Raw genomic sequence first — 18,551 nt, forward strand, 5'->3', positions numbered from 1 at the left:
TAAATATGGCCTTTTCCTCAGCTACACGGTCAAAGGGCAGGATTTGCATATCCTAGGCTTTTAAAAGGGAAGAATTCCTAAAAAATGCAACAGTATTGGCTATCTCAGCAGTCAAGGAAAAGAGTGAAAGACTCTGATTCAGCAAAATGTTTTGGCTCAGTGTTTTTTTGTGAATTTGAAGGCTGAAGGTGTTTATCACATTTCTAAGAAACAAGGCCTGTTTATGCTAATATCAAGGAGAAGTATAGCCTGAGATGCTGATATGGGTTTATTTTTAAATAGGAAGGATAGGAATGTCTTTATTTCCCAAAATGAAAATTCAAAGGTTTTGTCTGTAGAATATTGTGTTTTCTTGGTGTATCAAGTGACTTAAGCGTGGCTTGTGGAGTTGCTTTTATCAAGGCTTTATTGTGTTGTGTGTCTCTAATTACCAAATGAAACTCAATGCAGATTCCAGAAAAATCTGCCCTTTCTATAAAGACCATTGATACTAAAGAATAAAAGTGTTTTTAAAGCTATTTTTGACATGTGTACATTCTGTTCACACAGAAGTTCAGCCTAAAGTTTCTTCAAAAATTTTCTCATCAGTGTAAATGCAACATTAGAGCAGTGAAACTTTTATTTCCTTTGTTGACAGCTGTAGTGCTGTTAAGGAAAAAAATTAAGAGAACTACAAAAGGTGGTAGAATGACCCCCAAAGTTCTTTTGGCTTGCATTCTTTACCTCTGAGCCTTTCAGTTGCTTTGCCTTGATTCCTCAGCTGGGCCACATTTTCTGAATCATAGTCTTGTGTGCATCTGTAACTCTGTGACATCACAGTTTTATAAGCTAATAATATCTAAGATCCCTGTAAAGCCAGCTAAGATGTCTGTGTTTTGAGGTGAGATTGTACCTTTGAGTCATTCAGAGGAAGTGGAAGCTGCATCAGGGCTGGTTTAGGGTGGGGATTGGGATCAGGCTGCCAGGAGTAGGTAACTGAGAAGGAACTGCCTGTAACAAAAGTGATTTCTTTGACTTTTTCCTGTGTTACACTGCATTGCAGCCCAGCTTCTCCTTTGTCAGACACTCTGGGGCAGTAACTTCCCCGTAGGGTGGATTGCAAAGAGTAGTAACAAATGTGTTGTAATTTTTGTGTGGTCCATTCGGAACTCCTCCTTTTGGAGCAGAAAATCCAAGAGCTTTTAAGGAAAAGCAAGGATCTAAAGTTGTTTAGTCCAGCTGAATTTTTTATAACCATTGAAAACATTGAAGCGTGACTAGAACCTGAAGTGATTTTCAAGTAATCTACAAATGCCTGGAATACTGAAAAAAAAAATTAAAATCAATTATGCTCAATTAACAGTGCCTGTCCTTATGACATGAGGTAGGAAAAGGATCTTTACCTTACCTGTTAATTGCACAGTTAATTGTGGAAAATTTAAAGTGTCTCTGTAGCCTGATTTGCTGGAAATTCCTTGCTTTGGAAATCAAGGTCGGTAATAGCTGAGTATTTTTGAAATTGCTAAATGTTTTCAATTTGACCAGACAGATTGGTCTCTTTTGGGGATGGTCACTGGCAGTTCTGGTGTTTAAAAATATCAGGGACCAAGTACCTGTGGTTCATTTCCACTTTTGGTGAGCAATGGGAAAAGCTGGAATCTTCCCCTTTGAGGAATGCAGCAGTGGAAATGCAACATGAAAATGTGATGAACTGAAATATTATACAGTTCATCCTCAACAATTTTGCTGTAATGGTAGCTTTCCCTTTTTAGCTTCACCATGATTCATTGACTAAATATGTGACTTCAAATTGTAGCCTTATTTAAACTAAAGAGAAACCCTACACTGATTGAGGCAAAACTCTCTGCTGGAGTTCCACTCTGTTATCAAGTGGACACTGTTGGCTTTAATGCATATTAAGAATTAATTGGTTTAATGTAGTCTAGAAAACCCTTACAAAATACCATCAAAATTACCATCTAGAATTGGAATGTTTTGGTTTTGTTACTAAAATTGTCTGAGCTAAAAGTAAAGTTACAGATTTTTTTCCTCTTCTGTATATTGAAGAGGGATTTCTTATAAGAAAAGGTATTGAAAGAACTTGAGGTAACTGCAGAATTTCCACCTCCAGAGAGAACCCAGCAGTGGTGGCCTGCAGGGTTTGCCTGCTGACATGTATGGTTTCAGTATTACCTTCTTTCTTGAATTTTTCCTTTTACTTCCACTATTCTCTCCACCTGAATTCAGGCTTGTGCTTCCATGATGAGCCAAATCACACTGAGTAAATATTTCAGTTGCTTAAAATTGTCTAAATAATTTGAGATCACAAAATGATCATTTCTTCAGACTGCTCTTGACATAAACAAGAGGGTGGTATCTAATTAATTCTTCTAATTAATTTGGTTACTGGGGAATGGCTGATTTTCTAAAAAGAGGTTTGGCAAGCAGACTTCATTGGTGTCAGTTAAGTTTTTGCAGTGCAGTTTAACCTTCTGCTGATGCTTATGGCTTATGTTTGCCTGAGGTTGTTGAGCTGTGAGTTCCAGCCTGTGCCCTGTGTTGTGGCTTTGTCCTCCAGCCTGGTGATTGTTCCCAACTGCAGGTCCTGTGCAAGGACTGCCCCTGATAACAGTGTCCTCTGTGTGCTCCTCACAGACAAAGCTTGCAGAGTGTTTGGCTGTAAGGGGGGAGTTTTTTAACAGATTTAGGTTTGTTCTTGTTGTTGGTGCCCTTAGCCCCTTAATTGAAATTTGGATTTATTCTAGATTCTGTGTTGGTCCTGTATCTTCTGAGTACAAGGGTGATATGGCTGCCTAATGAAATATTAATTTATGTTTATCTGGAGATTGCATTCACTGTCATGCTTGTGGGGCTATGGTAGAATACCATGTTCAAATAATTCCTTGCTATGCTTTCAAACCTATTTCAGGATAGCTCCTCTTCCATCCCTCTGATATAGATTGGCTCTTGGATAAAGTTGAAGTTTTATATATCTGTAAACTCAGCAAAAATTTGTTAAGCAGTTGTTTTCTTGCTCCTATATTACTGAACTATATAATTGATTTAACTTCTTGCTCACTTTCTGCCTTCTCAATCTCTCTATGATATATTCTTTATCAGTAACTCTTTTCTTTTTTTTTTTTTTTTTTAGAACCATCATGAAAATGTTTACTTTGATGCCAGGAACCCAACTTCACTAGGAGCTCATCCTCCAATTGCTTGAAGATACCTGTCCTTAGTTGAATACTGGGACTTGTTAGGTAACCAATTTGTAATCTGTCTAGTGAATCTGTCTGGTTTTATGTTCTAATTTGTAGCTTGAAAAATTGTTTAGTGGGAAGCCAGAGGTCTGTCTCTTTCAGAGCAGTATTGTCATCAAATACATTTGATATCCTTTCTAAGAAAATCACAGGTAATAGGGGACCAGCAGGTTTTCCTCAAACCTCTGACATATCTGGACATTTTCAGACAGAAAAACTGAATTTTCCAGTTGTACACACTTAAGCAGTGTGGCTCTAATGGCTCAGGTTTGTCACGACTGGTTCTAATGGCCTTGGGTTTGTCACTTGTAGAGAAGTGGCATCGGCACTCTGATTTACCCTTTGGGAAGTGTGAGCTGGGATCTTGAGCAATGTCCCAAATTTTGGTGGCTGTCACAGGACAAGGTTAGGAAATGTGTGTTAGTAAAGTCACAGGTCAGCGCTGAGGTTCAGCTCTTCTGTGTTGGCAAAAAGCTGGTGCAACGTTTTTTAGGGAGCTGTTTTGGCCAAAATGCTTACTGAGGGGACTTCCTCTAACTCAGCAGACTGTGTGTCTGAAACTAATTGCTTGGGGGGTGAAAAAAGGAAGTCTGCAAAAGGCTGTGTCCCTCAAACTGGCTGAGTAGCTGCAGAGGAAAATGGTTGCTGTTCTGTTTTTCTGCCTGTGCTCAGGTGGGTCTTCCCCATGAGCAGCAGTCTGCTGCACATTTTACTTTGTGTCAAGGTTTGAGCTTTTATATATTGAGTACTTAACTCATGCTTAATTACTTCAAAGGTGCTTCAGACGTCTTTACTGGTCAGTGGTAATTACAGGAAATGGAGCGGGCATTTGGAACTCACTGCTGCAGCCTTTTGTATGGCCTGGTTCTTGGAACCAGCCCTCCTTAATGAACAGAGAATGACATTTAATTGGGAAAAACATTTTTGGGTGGATCATACAGTTTGATCAGAGATGTATTGTGGTTTGTCTTGCCATCTGTGGCTTATTCAGCCTTCCTTTTGATGAGTAGCCACTACAAATGATCCAGCTTGTGTGGCAGTGTCTGCTGTAAGCTGTCTGCGCAGTCCCTGGAAGCACAGCTCCCTCCTCAGAGGCTGTTCATAAGCCACAGCTATGTCACGTGTTTTGGGAAGTGATTCATTTCTTGCGTTGGAAGTGGCAGCTAAAAGCCTCCCAACTCTACTGATTTTAATTTGAAATGCTTACTCTCTGTGGCCTTGTGCAAGTTCCTGTGCCGTTCTTTAGTGGCAAAAAGTAACTTCTTTGGCATTTCTCTGCCTCTTTCCTCTTTTTTTTTTTTAAATGTATTTGGCATGTCAGTGTATAATTAGAACACTTTGTTCTTGAAACAAAAATTGAACTGCTATTCTCAGTATGAAGTTTTACAGACTGCTAAAACAAAGGGGTACTTCATTATCCTTCTCCTTTAGTATCCCTTGATAAGCAAAGGAACTGTGGAGCTAAAGCAGCATGGGCAAACTTAGTCCTGGTGACCTGTGGGCACCAGACTGCAGATGAGAGGAAAATCACTGGTGAAGGCACAGATGGTAACAGAGTCTAGAGACTTTTAACTTGGCAGTGAGGAAGAGGTGGCTTCTGAGGTTGTTGATAGGCTGGAGTTACATGTCTGGCCTGCACCAAGGCTGAAGGGAGGAAAAAGCCGTCGTGATGAATGATTTTTGGAGATATGTGAATGAGGCTCCTGAACCCAGTGAGGAAGGAGTTGATGTGATGGGCACAAAGGCTTGTGAATGAAGTGGGTTATTTAGGATCTTGTTTACTGCTGAAAAGTAGTTGCAATAAGACTTAACTTTACTTTGTTGCCTAAAATGGAAGATAAAAGTCATGTTCAGCCCCTCTGTATCAAGGGTGTGGTTCACTCAAGTGGAGTGAGCAGTCTCTTGGCTGTGTAAATGACCTGTGTTGAGAAGATCCCTGTGGTGTGTTAGAGGGAGCTGACACTGTCTGCTCCAGGCAGCTGGGGGCTCTGCTTCCTGGAAGCTCAGTGGGGTAGGTGCTGTACCTGTCTTGTACTTCTCATGAAAAGAGCTCAGTTATGGAAAATAAGGGGGAAAAAAAGTGGGTCTCAGTGTCAGAATCATTTTCCTCCTTGTGTCTGTGTGCACTGGTGTCTCTGCCATAGCTCATGGCTGCTCTGAACCATCATTGCTGAATTAAGAAGTGATCAAATACTGTTTCTGCCTCAAGCTGCTGGTGCAGCTTTAAGGAAGAGTTTATGTGGGAGGGTGGATAAATGTTTATGTGGATCAGGTCAAGGAAAGTATCTGGGCTAAAACTGAGAAACAAGGAAGTTTTAGTTTAGACATTGATCCTGGTTTGTTTTGCACTGGCTGTATGAATTCTTGAGTGCCATGACAGGGAGGAAGGGGTGGCATGGGAACAGAAGGAACAGTGAAAGGAGTCTGGGTGCTGTGGCAGCTCTCCACTCTATAGGATATCCCAAACAGGCTGTTAGAAATAATATCACTGATAGTAAGTTATTAAAGAACAAATGCACTATGTAATAACTGTATTCTCATCCTGCAGAAAATAACACCTTGCCCTAATACCGGTTGTACACACTTCTTAACACCTGATTTTTTTCATTTTTCTTTTTTTTTTCAGACAATGGGCACTGCATATTAAGCAGGGGTGGAAGACTGAAGCCCATCTGGGGACAGAATGAGTTTAAAAGATGCTGACAGTGCAGTTTGCCAGGCAAAGGCAGCCTATAATCTTCATATTTACCCCCAGCTCTCAACAGAAAGTGCTCCCTGCTGCAAAGTGACAGCAACCAAGGACAGTACGTCATCAGATGTCATCAAGGATGTGATTAACATCTTAAACTTGGATGTCTCCAAACATTATGTGCTTGTGGAGGTGAAAGAATCAGGTGGAGAAGAATGGGTACTTGACATAAACGACTCTCCTGTGCACAGGGTTTTGCTTTGGCCTCGCCGCGCTCAGGACGAGCACCCGCAGAAGGATGGGTACTATTTCCTGTTGCAGGAGAGGAACACTGATGGCACCATCAAGTACGTGCAAATGCAGCTGCTCTCCAAGGAGACGGATGCCCGGCGCTTGGTGGAGAGGGGTTTTCTGCCCTGGCACCACGAGGACTTTGATGATCTTTGCAATCTGCCCAACCTGACGGAGAAAACGCTCCTGGAGAATCTCAAGTGCCGCTTCCTGAAGCACAGAATCTACACTTACGCAGGAAGTATCCTGATTGCAATTAACCCCTTCAAGTTCCTGCCCATTTATAACCCTAAGTATGTCAAGATGTATGAGAACCATCAGCTTGGGAAGTTGGAGCCTCATATTTTTGCCGTTGCTGATGTAGCCTATCACACAATGCTTAAAAAACATGTTAATCAGTGCATCGTTATATCAGGTGAAAGTGGGTCTGGGAAAACTCAGAGCACAAACTTCTTAATTCACTGCCTCACGGCACTGAGCCAGAAAGGGTACGCCAGTGGTGTGGAGAGAACCATTTTGGGAGCTGGACCAGTGCTGGAGGTAAATTCATGCTCAAGTTGCCTTCTGTGCAAACTGTTTTTTAAAAACTTCAAATAACTGCTGTTGAATGCTACTTCTGAGTAACCTACTTGGTTTGGGCTTAAAATGTCACTAGTTTAGGCTTATCACTTGGTGTAGGTTTAAATGTCACTGGGCTGCAGCGGTGCTTGGCAGTGTTATCCAACTGCTTCTATTTGATTTTCCTCATTATGTTCAGTTGACTTCCTGTTGCTTGTAATTTGTATATGACTTAACTTTGCACCACTAAACACCAATAATCTGGGGCAGAGGTTACCTGTGTTTTCCATCTGAAAGTTTTGATGGCATTTGAATCAAATCATAAGCAAATTTTTTCATACGTATTGTTCCACTGAAACATCAACTGCTTGGTGTGATTCTGCCTTTGTGTGTGAGCTCACTTTTTACTGAACACACTTTTTGAGAGGGTTATTTCTACAGCTGTTTATGTAAGAGAGCAACATTCTTAGTTGGGGAGAAAGTTGGAGTCTGTTTTGGCTTTTAATTATTACAGCATGTCCAACAGAAAGCAAAATTAAACATGTGAGAAGGAGGGGATACAGCTGTCCCTGTATTAGGTAATGTCAGGATAAACTGATCTTTAGGCCTTTTACTCTCTTAGAGGAATAACTCCAGAAGAGTGGATGGATGTAATGCTCACCCATAGCAAAATCTTCAATAGCAAAGATCTTCAACACCATTATTGTAATTTTTAGGTTTCGTTTCAAATGTAGTAACTCCTTCAGAAAAAAAAAGTTTAAAAGGTCTTCTGTAAAGAATGAGGAATTATATGCAAGTTCTTTTTTGTGTTGCTTTCAGCTGCTTGAAAGAAGAAGTAAAATTGAGGCTTTTTGGTTGCTGGAGTTCAGGTTCGCAGTTCTAAACAGAAAACAGGAAGGGGTCACAGTGGAAAGCCCTGTTTGATCAGCTGATCTCTCTGCCTCTGATAAATTTAAGTCTTTCATATCCTTGTCTACAGACCTGGTACAGCTGTGTCAAACCAGGCAGAGATTTAAGGTTCTGTGTGCCTGTTTGTCTGCTGAGTGACAAATGCACATACTCCTGGGCTCAGCACTAAAATTCATAATTTTTTTGGAGTCACAGGCTGTTGTGTAAAGCTGGGCATGTGTGTTTTTCTATGCTAAGACTGGTTGTGTTAAGTACCACAATTTCTTCAGACTTCCACTGAGCATTTAGTAATACTTTTCATGAGAAAATAGTCTTTCAGAATTGATGTTCATGTAAATTCAGTGTGCATCTAAGAGGTAGGCTTAAAATATGAGGTAAAATCCAGTTCTCCTGTTTTGATGCATCAGGGTTGATTCAGCTGACAGTGAAGCTTCTATGTTTCCCAATTTCAATCATTAAGCATAATTTAAAAACAAGTCAACTCTTGGTCCTGGGGAGGGATGCACAGAAAGCTTACATTGCTTTGTGGAGCAGACTCCTCTTAGAGCTGGTCACTTCTTAAATCCATTGTGCTGACTCATTTTGGGTTTTTACTGAAGGGAACTAAAGTGCTACAAGGGAGTTTTTCTTAAGTGGTTGTTTCTGGGGATTTTTTGCACAAACAATTTTAGTATGCCTAGACTATTTGAGAACGCTCTGTTTAACTTTGAAGTTTTATTCTGAATTTCATCAAAGTTGAAAATGTATCTTTGACTAAAAACTTCCATGATGTAGAAGTGGGTTGCATTCCAGGTCAGAACTTCCTCATTTTAGTTATCTCTTCTTTTTCTGCTACCTAAGTAAAATGAGGCTGTTTGTAGGCTGACCTTTTGTAAAAGTTCAAGGGGTTAAAGCAGCTGTTGCTAGCACAGAGGGGTGAGTACAATTAGTAGGGTGTTATGGAGGTGGATTTGTGATTTTATCTTTTCATGCTTAGGGAACAGAAACATTTCTTACTGAATCTTGTTTCTGAGTTAGCTGATTAATCTGAGTTCAAATCTCTGAACAGTTTACACATAAACAATGTTTAATGTTTTTGCTCCTTGATTACAATTTCTAGACTGAAGAATGGAGTTACAGGTGGACCATGAAAGATTTGATGTTCAATGTTGCTTGATGTTGCCTTATCAAACATCTGAGAGATGAAAGCCCTGATGCTGAGACAATGGAGTTAAAAACAAACCGTGGTATCAGCACAAGTGTCACATGGGCTGTGAGAGGAGAGTGGTCATGGGGCAGCTCTGGGCCTCTCTGACACTTCCTGCTCCATCCCAGCACCCGTTTGAGCTGTTTAAAAGGTTCCTTGTAGGAGAGCTCGCAAGCAGAGATCAATTGCAATAATTCTGATTGTTTGGCACTGCTTGGAGCTTTCTAGAGAAAAGGATCAGGAAGGGAGGCTGCTTCCCTGGACAGTGGTGCCTAAAGCTGAGCTTTGTGCTGGTCTTCAACAGTTCATGGACATTCAGTTCCTCTCCTATATAGGAATTGCTCTGATTATGGTTTGTTGTTTTCTTCTTTGTTTTCATTGTATCTCCAGGCTAAGGGAGATAATCTTCAGTTTCTTTAAAACTGGTGGGAAGATAAATATAAGCTCTGTTTTAAGATACTCCTAACATTTTCAACCTTTTCTAAATTTAGTAATTAAAATACAGTTCCCTGGCTTGAAGCTTTGCCTTCTGGTATTGACTAATTTCAAGTTACTTATGATTGAAATCCTAAGAAGAAATTTACACTTGGGAACGGTTTGGGTCAAATTTGGAAGAGTGAATCAAACCTTGGGGAACTATTATTTGGGTCAAATTTGGAATAATGAATCAAACGTTTGTTTATTTTATAGTCTCAAACAAGACAAATCTTTCCATGCACACTGAAGAAGTTTCCAAAAAATTTATATTTCCCTTTCATCAGGGAAAAGTGGCTTAACTGCATGTTTCAGCTATAAAATGCACAGCATGCTACCTAAGACTCTGAATTTATTTTGGAAACTTAAAGTTCACTTATTCCTCAAGCCAGCTCATTTAGTAAAGTGGCAGAAAATTGAGTTAGGGGATAGGAACATGTGGCGAGAGAACAGAGGGAATGGGAGCTTTGTTTTCTGGCAGCAGAGCTTCCTTTGGCTGTCTGTTGTTAAGTTGTAACCCTCAGTATCCCCTATTTATTACAGAATTTCAGTTCCTTTTTGAGTGTGCTGAAAGTTTGTTTCCCTCTGAAATGGGAGCTGAGGGGAGTTGGGGCAGATGAAAAGATTTGGAGTGTCATAATTCTTTATGTATTATTTTGAAAATCATTGCTTATTCCCATTTGGATGTTCTTGGGTTTTCAGTGATGCTGAACCAGTCTTTGCAAAGAATTAAGGCCAAATAAAATGGAAATTCCAGCAGGAAGCTTTTATTAATTGATCTTCTAAAGAAGAATTATTATTGACAGCACAATCAGGCGGGGGTGGATCAGATTTTCTAGAACTTACCAGATTAAAAAACTTCTAAAATTTAATCATAGCAAGTTTTAGGCTTTACAATTCTGTGGAGAAGAACAGAGCAATTTGCTGCCAGCTCTGTTTCCCTCATGACAGGCCCATTCTGCTGGTGGCTTTGGGATGAGATGGGCTGAAGCTCAGTGGAACTTCAGCTCTGGTTTTCATTTTTATTTGTCATCAAAGTGATGCCTTGTGAAGGCTGACCTAGAACAGGGACTGGACAGAGTTAAAGAATAAAGCAGGCATTTATTAAAAGGCCTCAGTGGATCCACCTTGGGCAGCACAAGAGCCCAGCCAGGGCTGCACCCAAAATGAACCAAAATGGTCACAAAATACACAACTGCTCACGGAGCCTCTTATTTTAATAAGTTCTGCTCCATTTGCATATTGGAGTTCATTGTCCAATTCCAGCTTTAGCCCATGAAGTCCCATCCTTCTTGTTTTCCTCTCTTCATTCCACGTTGTTTGTGCTCTTGGGCCGAGATTTGGATCATTTGTCCTTGGTGCCCAGCTGGAGAAGGAATTGTTTTGTTTCCCTGCTCTGTGCAGAGAGCTCACCATCCCATAATATAAAGCCCAGACCCACACACTAAAGCAGCACAGAACCTGAAACATAGAAAAGCTCAAACCTGAGGCATCAAAAGCCTGCACATGCACCTTGTGGTGCAGCCTGCTCTGTTCTAGAGAAAGTGCTTGTTTTGAGCCCATTATCTGCACGGGTTTGCTTTAAGAATCCTGATCAGAGGAGGAATGGAACTTCTTTTTCCATTTGCTTGCATGGCACTGGTTTTTCTGGTAGAAATGCCATGTTGCCTGCTTTTCCCTGCTGCACACAACTCTTGGGAGAAATCACCTTGTTCTTCATTCAGTCCTGCCAGGGGGATTGCTTGGAGTTCCCAGGACATCCCCCAGCAGGAGGAGTTGCAGAATTACCCTGAATTTCCTGTTGGTGAGTGGATACTTCACAGCATGGTTGTAAGGACCACTTAAACCAAGTTAAGTGGAACCAAGCTCAGCCCTGAAGGAGACCTTTCCCCTGCCAGGGTGTGGAACTGGAGTCTCCCCTCTCCTCTGGCACATTGGAAGCTGGGTCTGTGTGCAGGGCTGGTTCTGCTATGGGGCTGAGTGGTTTACATCAAACTCCCAAGAGCTTTTTCAAATCTTGGCAATTCTTATGAAACAATTAAATGAGATTTTTGTTATGTTCCTGAGGTACATGCTTGGAGCATGTGAGTAGGGGTTGGGGGTTTTTTGGGTTTTTTTTAACAAATAGAGGGAGAATTTGGTGATTTTCTGCATACTTTTATATCTATTCCTGTTGTAAGAGATTTAAGTGTTAGGCTCCAGTTTCTGCCTCTTGCATTCCAAGGTAAGAGGATGGGTTGAATGACTTCCTGCCTCCCAGAATATCCCAGTTCTGATTCCTGCTACCATTGCTCTGCTATTTTTGGCTCACCCTGTTTTATTCAGCTGGTGTTGTGCATTTCAGTGATTTAGTTTTAGTTTTTTGGTTTTGTCTTCTCATGGACTCACAAGGGAAAACAGTGAATGGGTTTGTTTATATAAAGGATTCATAACCTTTAGCTGAAATTTTCTTATTAATTTTTTTTGTTATCTTCAAAGTATTTTGAAGAACATGGCAACAATCCTTAAAAGTTAAATGTTACAAAAAAAAATAAAACTAACCCCAGCCAGAATGTTACCTGACTTGGAATGTTCTTTAAAAAGTTGTAGATGTTAAAGGCTCTTCTGAGGAAATGGGTACATGAAAACTTTCCTAAAAAACTGTTAATATTAGGTCAGCTTTTAAGAATTTGCTGTGTGCTTTGACTAAATACCAGACACATGAGATCATAAGAGCCTTTAGTTTTAAACTGTATTCATTGCTTACATGAGTAATGACTAAGAAAAGTTTTTCAGGAAGCCTGAGTTATGGGATTTCTTAACTCTATAATGCCAAAAATATTTATTAATAAGAAACAATGTTGCAAATTTAGCTGTACTGTGATTTGGCTTGGACATAACTGGTGAACTGATAGTTCACTGGTGGCTGAAGTTGGAAAACTTTATAAAAATGTTTTCTGGGATGATTTTCTAAGTCCATTACTCTGTAGCAAAATTCACTGCAGTAGATTTCCCAAAGCCCAGAGTGGGAAGTTGGATGGTGTTCTGCAGAGAGCAGGAGCTGAGCCACTGTCCTGGAGAGGAAGAGGGGTTTGATTTACTGACAATTCGCTGTCCTGATGTCACAGGACTTTCACTGCTGGTTTGGCAACTGCAAGGAGCTGACCTGGACTTTATGCATATGCATGCAAAATGGGCTCTAAAAAAGGGAAATCTGGGTGATACATTGGTGGATAAATGCTGCAAAGAGATATTGGTGGCCGGGAAATGCTTGCTTTGAACAAATCTGAGCGGGGATGCTGTTGGCACTGTGACATGTGTGGTGTGGTCCTGGAAAATCCGGAGCTGGAGCTCAGCCTCAGCCATCTGTGAGCACTTCTGGATACAAATCCTCTCCCCTCAGCCATTTGTAAGCACTTCTGGATACAAATCCTCTCCCTACTGAAACCAGCTGATTTTTCTGGAGTTGCAGCACAGTTACTCTGCACAGGAAAAGCTCCTTCAGCTTCTTCCTTTAGGTCAGGAATAACAGTTGCCTGAAGAATTATGGACATTCTCCCAGTGTATAGGAAGTGTTTCAGATCCTCTGAATGCAGATAGTAGTGGAAATCTGCTTGTGGGAGAGCTTGGAGAAACTGCTCTGGAATTAATGGCCCAAAAGTTCCACTGCAACAGTGCTGAAACCCTTAAGGTACTTTGGAAAAAAAAGCAAAACCAAAACCGGAAGAGAAAGGAAGGCTTTCAACATATATATATATATAATGATAATGCCAATGTTTTCCATGCAAATAGCCCCATTTGGATGTGTACACCATAGCTGGGTGTGCACATGTGGGAAATGGATTTCTAGAAATAGGCATGTCCCAGTAAGGAATGAAGATAAAATAAGTTTTTAATAAAAATCACAACAACACCTACCACTCTGAAGTTATCATAAAAAACCAGTCAGCCCATTTAAATAAATCAATAACCTCTTGAACAAAAAAACTGAATACTCTCAAAAAATCACACCTCATAAATCCTAATACAGTACATCTTTAATAATTCTATTTCTCCAAAATATCTAATCTTTTTTTACAAAACCATCCTTTAAAACTTATTTCTATTTCCATTTCTCTCGCAACAATATCTACTCTATTCCATAACATTTCTAAATCAACCTTTCTTTTCTCAAAATTTACATACAAATACATACTATGTAAACCTTCTCTCAAGTTCTAAACATTCTCTACAAATCCATTTGCCACATGCACACGGCTCTGAGCTGGGTGCAGTGCACTCACACATCCGTCGTGCTCCGGATGTGGCAGTGAGTGTGTCTGTGTGTGTGGAGGAAGAGATTGCACAGCTCTGTGCAATCATTTCACACATCATTGCACAAGGCTTCTCATCTAGGGAGGAGGATTTCCTCATGGGGGACTTCATTGCTTGGAGCTCTGAGAGGAAATCTCTGTGGCAGGCGATGCTGGCATAATCTCCCCCAAGCAGTAATTGCATTTTGGGGAGGTTTCCTTCTTTAGATGCTGTCTGGTAGAAAGGTGACAGGCTCCCCTTCCCCTTGGAACACATGGTTAAGAGTTGATAAAGACATTCCCAATAACTAATGGTACTGGACTTTTACATGTAATAAGTTTCCATTGTAGTTAAGTGTGGCTCATGGAGAGGATTTTGTGTTGTTTGTGTATTAGCAGCTGTCAGAGGACTCGTGATCTGATAAAAGAATTAGAAATGCATAGTTAAGGTTTAGGCTTTAATATCTGTTTTTTCTTTCCTAACACCTCATCATAACACTCCATTTTTCAGTGTTGTGTAGCTGAGTAGCTGCCCAATGAGTTGTTCTGTAAACCAAAATTTTTCTGTTTGTCCTTTTCCTGCTTTTGTGAATAACCAACTTTGAAAATATCTGGGCTAACTTTATAAATGAGATTCTAATGCTCTGTCTCTCTTGAAGAAAAGTTGTGTTTAATGTGAATTTTTTTCTATGGTAGCAATACATGGGGGAATAGGATGTGGTTTTGACTTTTGCATGGAAGAGGTGATTTCATGGTGGTTGTGCTGTCTTCACACTGCTGAATGTCTTCTCTGAGGTCCTAATTGTTACTGATTGAGGCTGATTTGTGCTCTCTACCTGTGGTTGCCTGTGCTGTACTCCTGAAAATATCTAAAATGTTATTCCATCCCTCAGTCCCACCAACATTACTGCAGGGGTGAAATAATGAACACATACAGTTCTGTGAGGAACATGGGGGCTTCCTAGGCTGCCTTTTTGCTGTTTGTGTGCTGCAATTCCCCCAGTATTACCATTTATTCTGGAGCCAACAGGAATCTGAACAATGAACAGAAGAGCTTGGGAAGCTGTGCATTGACATATTTAGTTTGATTGAAAATTAACTCATTTTGCTTTATTGCAGGCATTTGGAAATGCAAAAACAGCACACAACAATAACTCCAGTCGTTTTGGGAAGTTCATTCAAGTCAACTATTTAGAGAATGGTATTGTCCGGGGGTAAGTACAGGGTGAGCTGGTTCTGGGGGTGATCTCTGTGCTTTAGGAACTGGGAACCCTCTGTTGTACATAAAATGCTGCCTTGTTGAAGCTCTGCTCATATGAAAATAGCTTGATGCTGTGGAGTTTAAAATTCTGTACACTGAGCTGTGTGGAATTGTCACATGATGCACAATATTCTGACTTTGCTGTACAGCTTGCTCGTGTTAAGGATCTGCTGCTGTATCTTTACCTTCATGGTAAATGAAGGCTTTTGCATAACACCCCCTGCCCTCTCCATTTTGCATTTGAAAACAGAAGATCTGAATTTTTAAGAGGAGTGAAGAGAAGTGAAATAGATTTGAGGAAGCCATTTTAAAGAAACAATTTAAACATCAGCTAGAGAGATAAAGAATGCTATAAAATTACTTAATCAAAGATGTGCTTATATCTGAAGGTCTTAAAATACGAGATATTCAATGCCTACATTTGCTCATTCTGAGGGACTGTGGAGTGTCATGAGCAATTCCTGACCTTGATGGTCCAGTGTTTCTTTTCTTTGGATTTCTTCTCATTTGCAATAACATGAGTGACTGGAAGTTCTGTGCCACATGTGCCTTGAGTGTTATTCTGAACAAATTTAACATATTTTCAGATCCAGTCAGGAGATTGGTACAATTTTAATACACTTGTTTTGTCTTCAGCCTGAGGAAAAGGTGCTCAGACTTTGTCCTTAATCCTTGTACCCCTTGTCAAGGACTTGGAATTATTGTTTAAGTTACTTTGTCACCCTGTAGGGGGTTTGCTGGCTGGCTTCCATTCTGGGCTGATGTCTTCACTGACATAAAAACCCAGCAGATTTATTGGGATGAGAATCAGGCAGATATCTGGGTTATTTCTGGGGTCTTGCCTTGGCAGATAAGTATTAATTTTTCAGGATAACACATTGTTACCTCTCTGGGGGTCTTGCTTCTGGTGGCAGTTTTCATCAGCACTTTCCTTGCTTGGTCTGCCTGTTCTAAGACATCTGCACTAAACCCAGGCACTGCAGAGAGGTGTTCCTTGGGTATTTCTTTGTTCCTGTCACAATATAGGGCCTACTGAAATTCTTGCTTTAGATTTAAAGTAGTGTCTGAGCTATTCTCTTGCACATTCTAGTGCAGATCTCATTATTTGAACTCTCTTGGCAGTTGCTGTCTGATGTTTTCTGGGGTGTTTTCTTTTTGCCCTCATGCTTATTTCATTTTCTGTGCCTCCTTAGGGCTGTGGTTGAAAAATACCTGCTTGAAAAATCTCGTCTGGTTTCTCAAGAAAAAGATGAAAGGTAAGAGAGAAATACAATTTTCCAAGAGAGTTAAAATTAATGCAGCACTTTAAGAGCATCTGAATTATATAGAATAAAAGAAAATCCAGTGTATTTTAATGAAAGAAATGCATTGACTTTGCAGGAACTACCATGTCTTTTATTATTTGCTACTTGGAGTCAATGAAGAAGAGCGTAAAGAATTTCACCTCAAGCAACCTGAAGATTATTTCTACCTCAACCAGGTAATCTGTGATTTACCAATGCATTGGTGAGGATTGTCTGCATGTTGTTCAAAGATGAAAGGAAGGAGACTAGATTATACTGGGCTTTTGGTGATGTTTGGGTTTCACTCTTTGCCTTTTTTTGGATTTCTCTTTGCAGCATAACTTGAAAATTGAAGATGGGGAAGATCTCCGACATGAATTCGAGAGATTAAAACAAGCCATGGAGATGGTTGGCTTCCTTTCAGCAACAAAGAAACAGTAAGTGGAATTCTGTAAGCTTTTGTTACTGGCAGTTATTGTTCATGGCTTGCAATGAGCAGTTGGGATTAAAGTAGTTCTGTAGGGAATGAGGAGAGCTTGGGAGCTTACAGACTAATTCTCGAGGCAGGAATTAGGTCTGCTAACCTATCATAATGAACTCTTTTAAGAAAAATTCTGACATAATTCAATTTTTCTTCCTTAGGATCTTTTCAATACTTTCAGCTATTTTGTATTTGGGCAATGTCACATACAAGAAGAAAGCCACAGGTCGGGATGAAGGGTTGGACGTGGGACCTCCTGAAGTGTTGGACATTCTTTCCCAGCTGTTGAAAGTAGAGTATTTCTCTTTAGCGTGAATATGTGGTACTCCTGTTTGTAATGTTCTACCTCAGCATTTCACTCAGATATCCCAATTGCTGTATCTAAATCTCCTTTGTGATACTTCCACAAAATTTATCTTGTGGGACGGGAGACATGAAATTAGTGAGATTATTTGGTTTAGAGATGGAATATAACCTACAGCATGGAAATAGAATTTGTCGACTCACCAATCACAGAGATGAGCAAGAATAGATTTAGTGTAGGTGTGTTCTTTGCCACCACAGGGAAACATCTGAATGAATGTAAGCAGGATAATTTAAACAAGTTGTAGAACTTGTAAAGCTACTGATGGATGATAAATGTGGCTGTTGTCAAAGAGCTTCTCTGAAGAAGTTGTATGTCCACTGCTGCAGTCAAATAACTCGTTGAGGAGCTTCATGGTGACAGCAGCTCTTGTTCTCTCTTGTTTTGAAGGTTAAACGGGAAATCCTGGTAGAAGTGCTAACAAAAAGAAAAACTGTGACTGCTAATGATAAGCTTATTTTGCCATATAGTCTCAATGAGGTGAGTAAAAATGCACTTGTAGAGTGATTTTAAATAACTGAAACTTGCTTTTTTGATTAAAAAAGCTATTATGGTACACTTTCACATTTTGTGAGGTATGGTTGGAAAATGAGAAGTTTGAATAAAATGCAAATTGTGGTTTTATTTATCTCTGCTGGGGTTGTAACCTGTGGGGGACACTGGTTTGAAACAGAAATGATTATTTTTTTGAACAAAATTCTGAAGATTGTTTGATCTGCAGGCAATAACAGCTCGTGATTCCATGGCCAAGTCCTTGTACAGTGCTCTGTTTGATTGGATTGTTCTGCGAATCAATCATGCACTCCTTAACAAGAAGGACATGGAGGAATCTGTTACAGTAAGTAACAAAACCAAGTCTTTGCAGGCAGTTGTGTGTTTGGACCTAACAGTCAATGCTAGAGATTATGTGTTGTGATATCTGGGATCAATTTTGATACTTCACAAGCCCGTGGTAAATTTCCTGGTAATATTTAATCATCTCTGTTTTCACAGTAGGCAGAACTATTAAGTATTTAAAATCTTTCAGCACAGACTGCACTGCTTTCTGCACTGTTTATCTGTTGGGGGTTAAGGCACTGTATGACAGATTGGTAACTAGATTTCTACCTCTTCTTTTAGTGTCTGTCCATTGGTGTACTTGATATTTTTGGATTTGAAGATTTTGAAACCAACAGTTTTGAGCAGTTCTGTATAAATTATGCAAATGAGCAACTTCAGTATTATTTCAATCAGCACATTTTCAAATTGGAGCAGGTAAGAAACAAGAGTGGCTGAAGTGAAACCTGTTTTTATCAACTGTTTGTGTGCTATGCAAACTTAGCCTTTAGTCTGCAAAACCCCATGGCATAATAGCTTGAATATTTCTGAAAGTCTTTACTTTTAAAATTTCTTCTTTCACTATTGCTTGTTCTTGTACTAATGGGGTCTTTCTTCAGAGGGCTGGCACTAAGTTTCTGCTTGACTGCAAAAACTAAGATAACATTCAGATGATCCCAGACAGAAGTCAGCTAAAACTGAACTTTGGTATTGGAAGTCTGTAGGTGA

The 18,551-nt window shown here is 40.0% G+C and overlaps 1 protein-coding gene across 13 annotated transcripts in view; it reads left to right on the forward strand.

The window, feature by feature from the left end:
• The window catches only part of MYO9B (myosin IXB), a 42,865-nt gene that overhangs the window by 2,184 nt on the left and 22,130 nt on the right, over window positions 1–18,551 (forward strand). For 11 of the 13 annotated variants that reach the window (XR_005977994.2, XM_030257022.4, XM_072919508.1 and 8 more), the window contains exons 2-11: window positions 3,131–3,239; window positions 5,866–6,759; window positions 14,737–14,831; window positions 16,072–16,134; window positions 16,259–16,358; window positions 16,498–16,598; window positions 16,804–16,933; window positions 17,397–17,486; window positions 17,728–17,844; window positions 18,126–18,260. Coding sequence is in view for 12 of the 13 variants with exons in the window: in XM_030257022.4 (XP_030112882.4) it covers window positions 5,923–6,759; window positions 14,737–14,831; window positions 16,072–16,134; window positions 16,259–16,358; window positions 16,498–16,598; window positions 16,804–16,933; window positions 17,397–17,486; window positions 17,728–17,844; window positions 18,126–18,260 (1,668 nt within the window). In the remaining variant the exon portion in view is untranslated. The remainder of the gene's footprint in view (window positions 1–3,130; window positions 3,240–5,865; window positions 6,760–14,736; window positions 14,832–16,071; window positions 16,135–16,258; window positions 16,359–16,497; window positions 16,599–16,803; window positions 16,934–17,396; window positions 17,487–17,727; window positions 17,845–18,125; window positions 18,261–18,551) is intronic. The other 2 variants (XM_072919507.1, XM_030257014.4) reach the window with 1 other exon arrangement.

This window comes from Taeniopygia guttata, chromosome 28 (assembly GCF_048771995.1).
Source record: "Taeniopygia guttata chromosome 28, bTaeGut7.mat, whole genome shotgun sequence".
In the NCBI taxonomy this organism is placed as follows: domain Eukaryota; kingdom Metazoa; phylum Chordata; class Aves; order Passeriformes; family Estrildidae; genus Taeniopygia; species Taeniopygia guttata.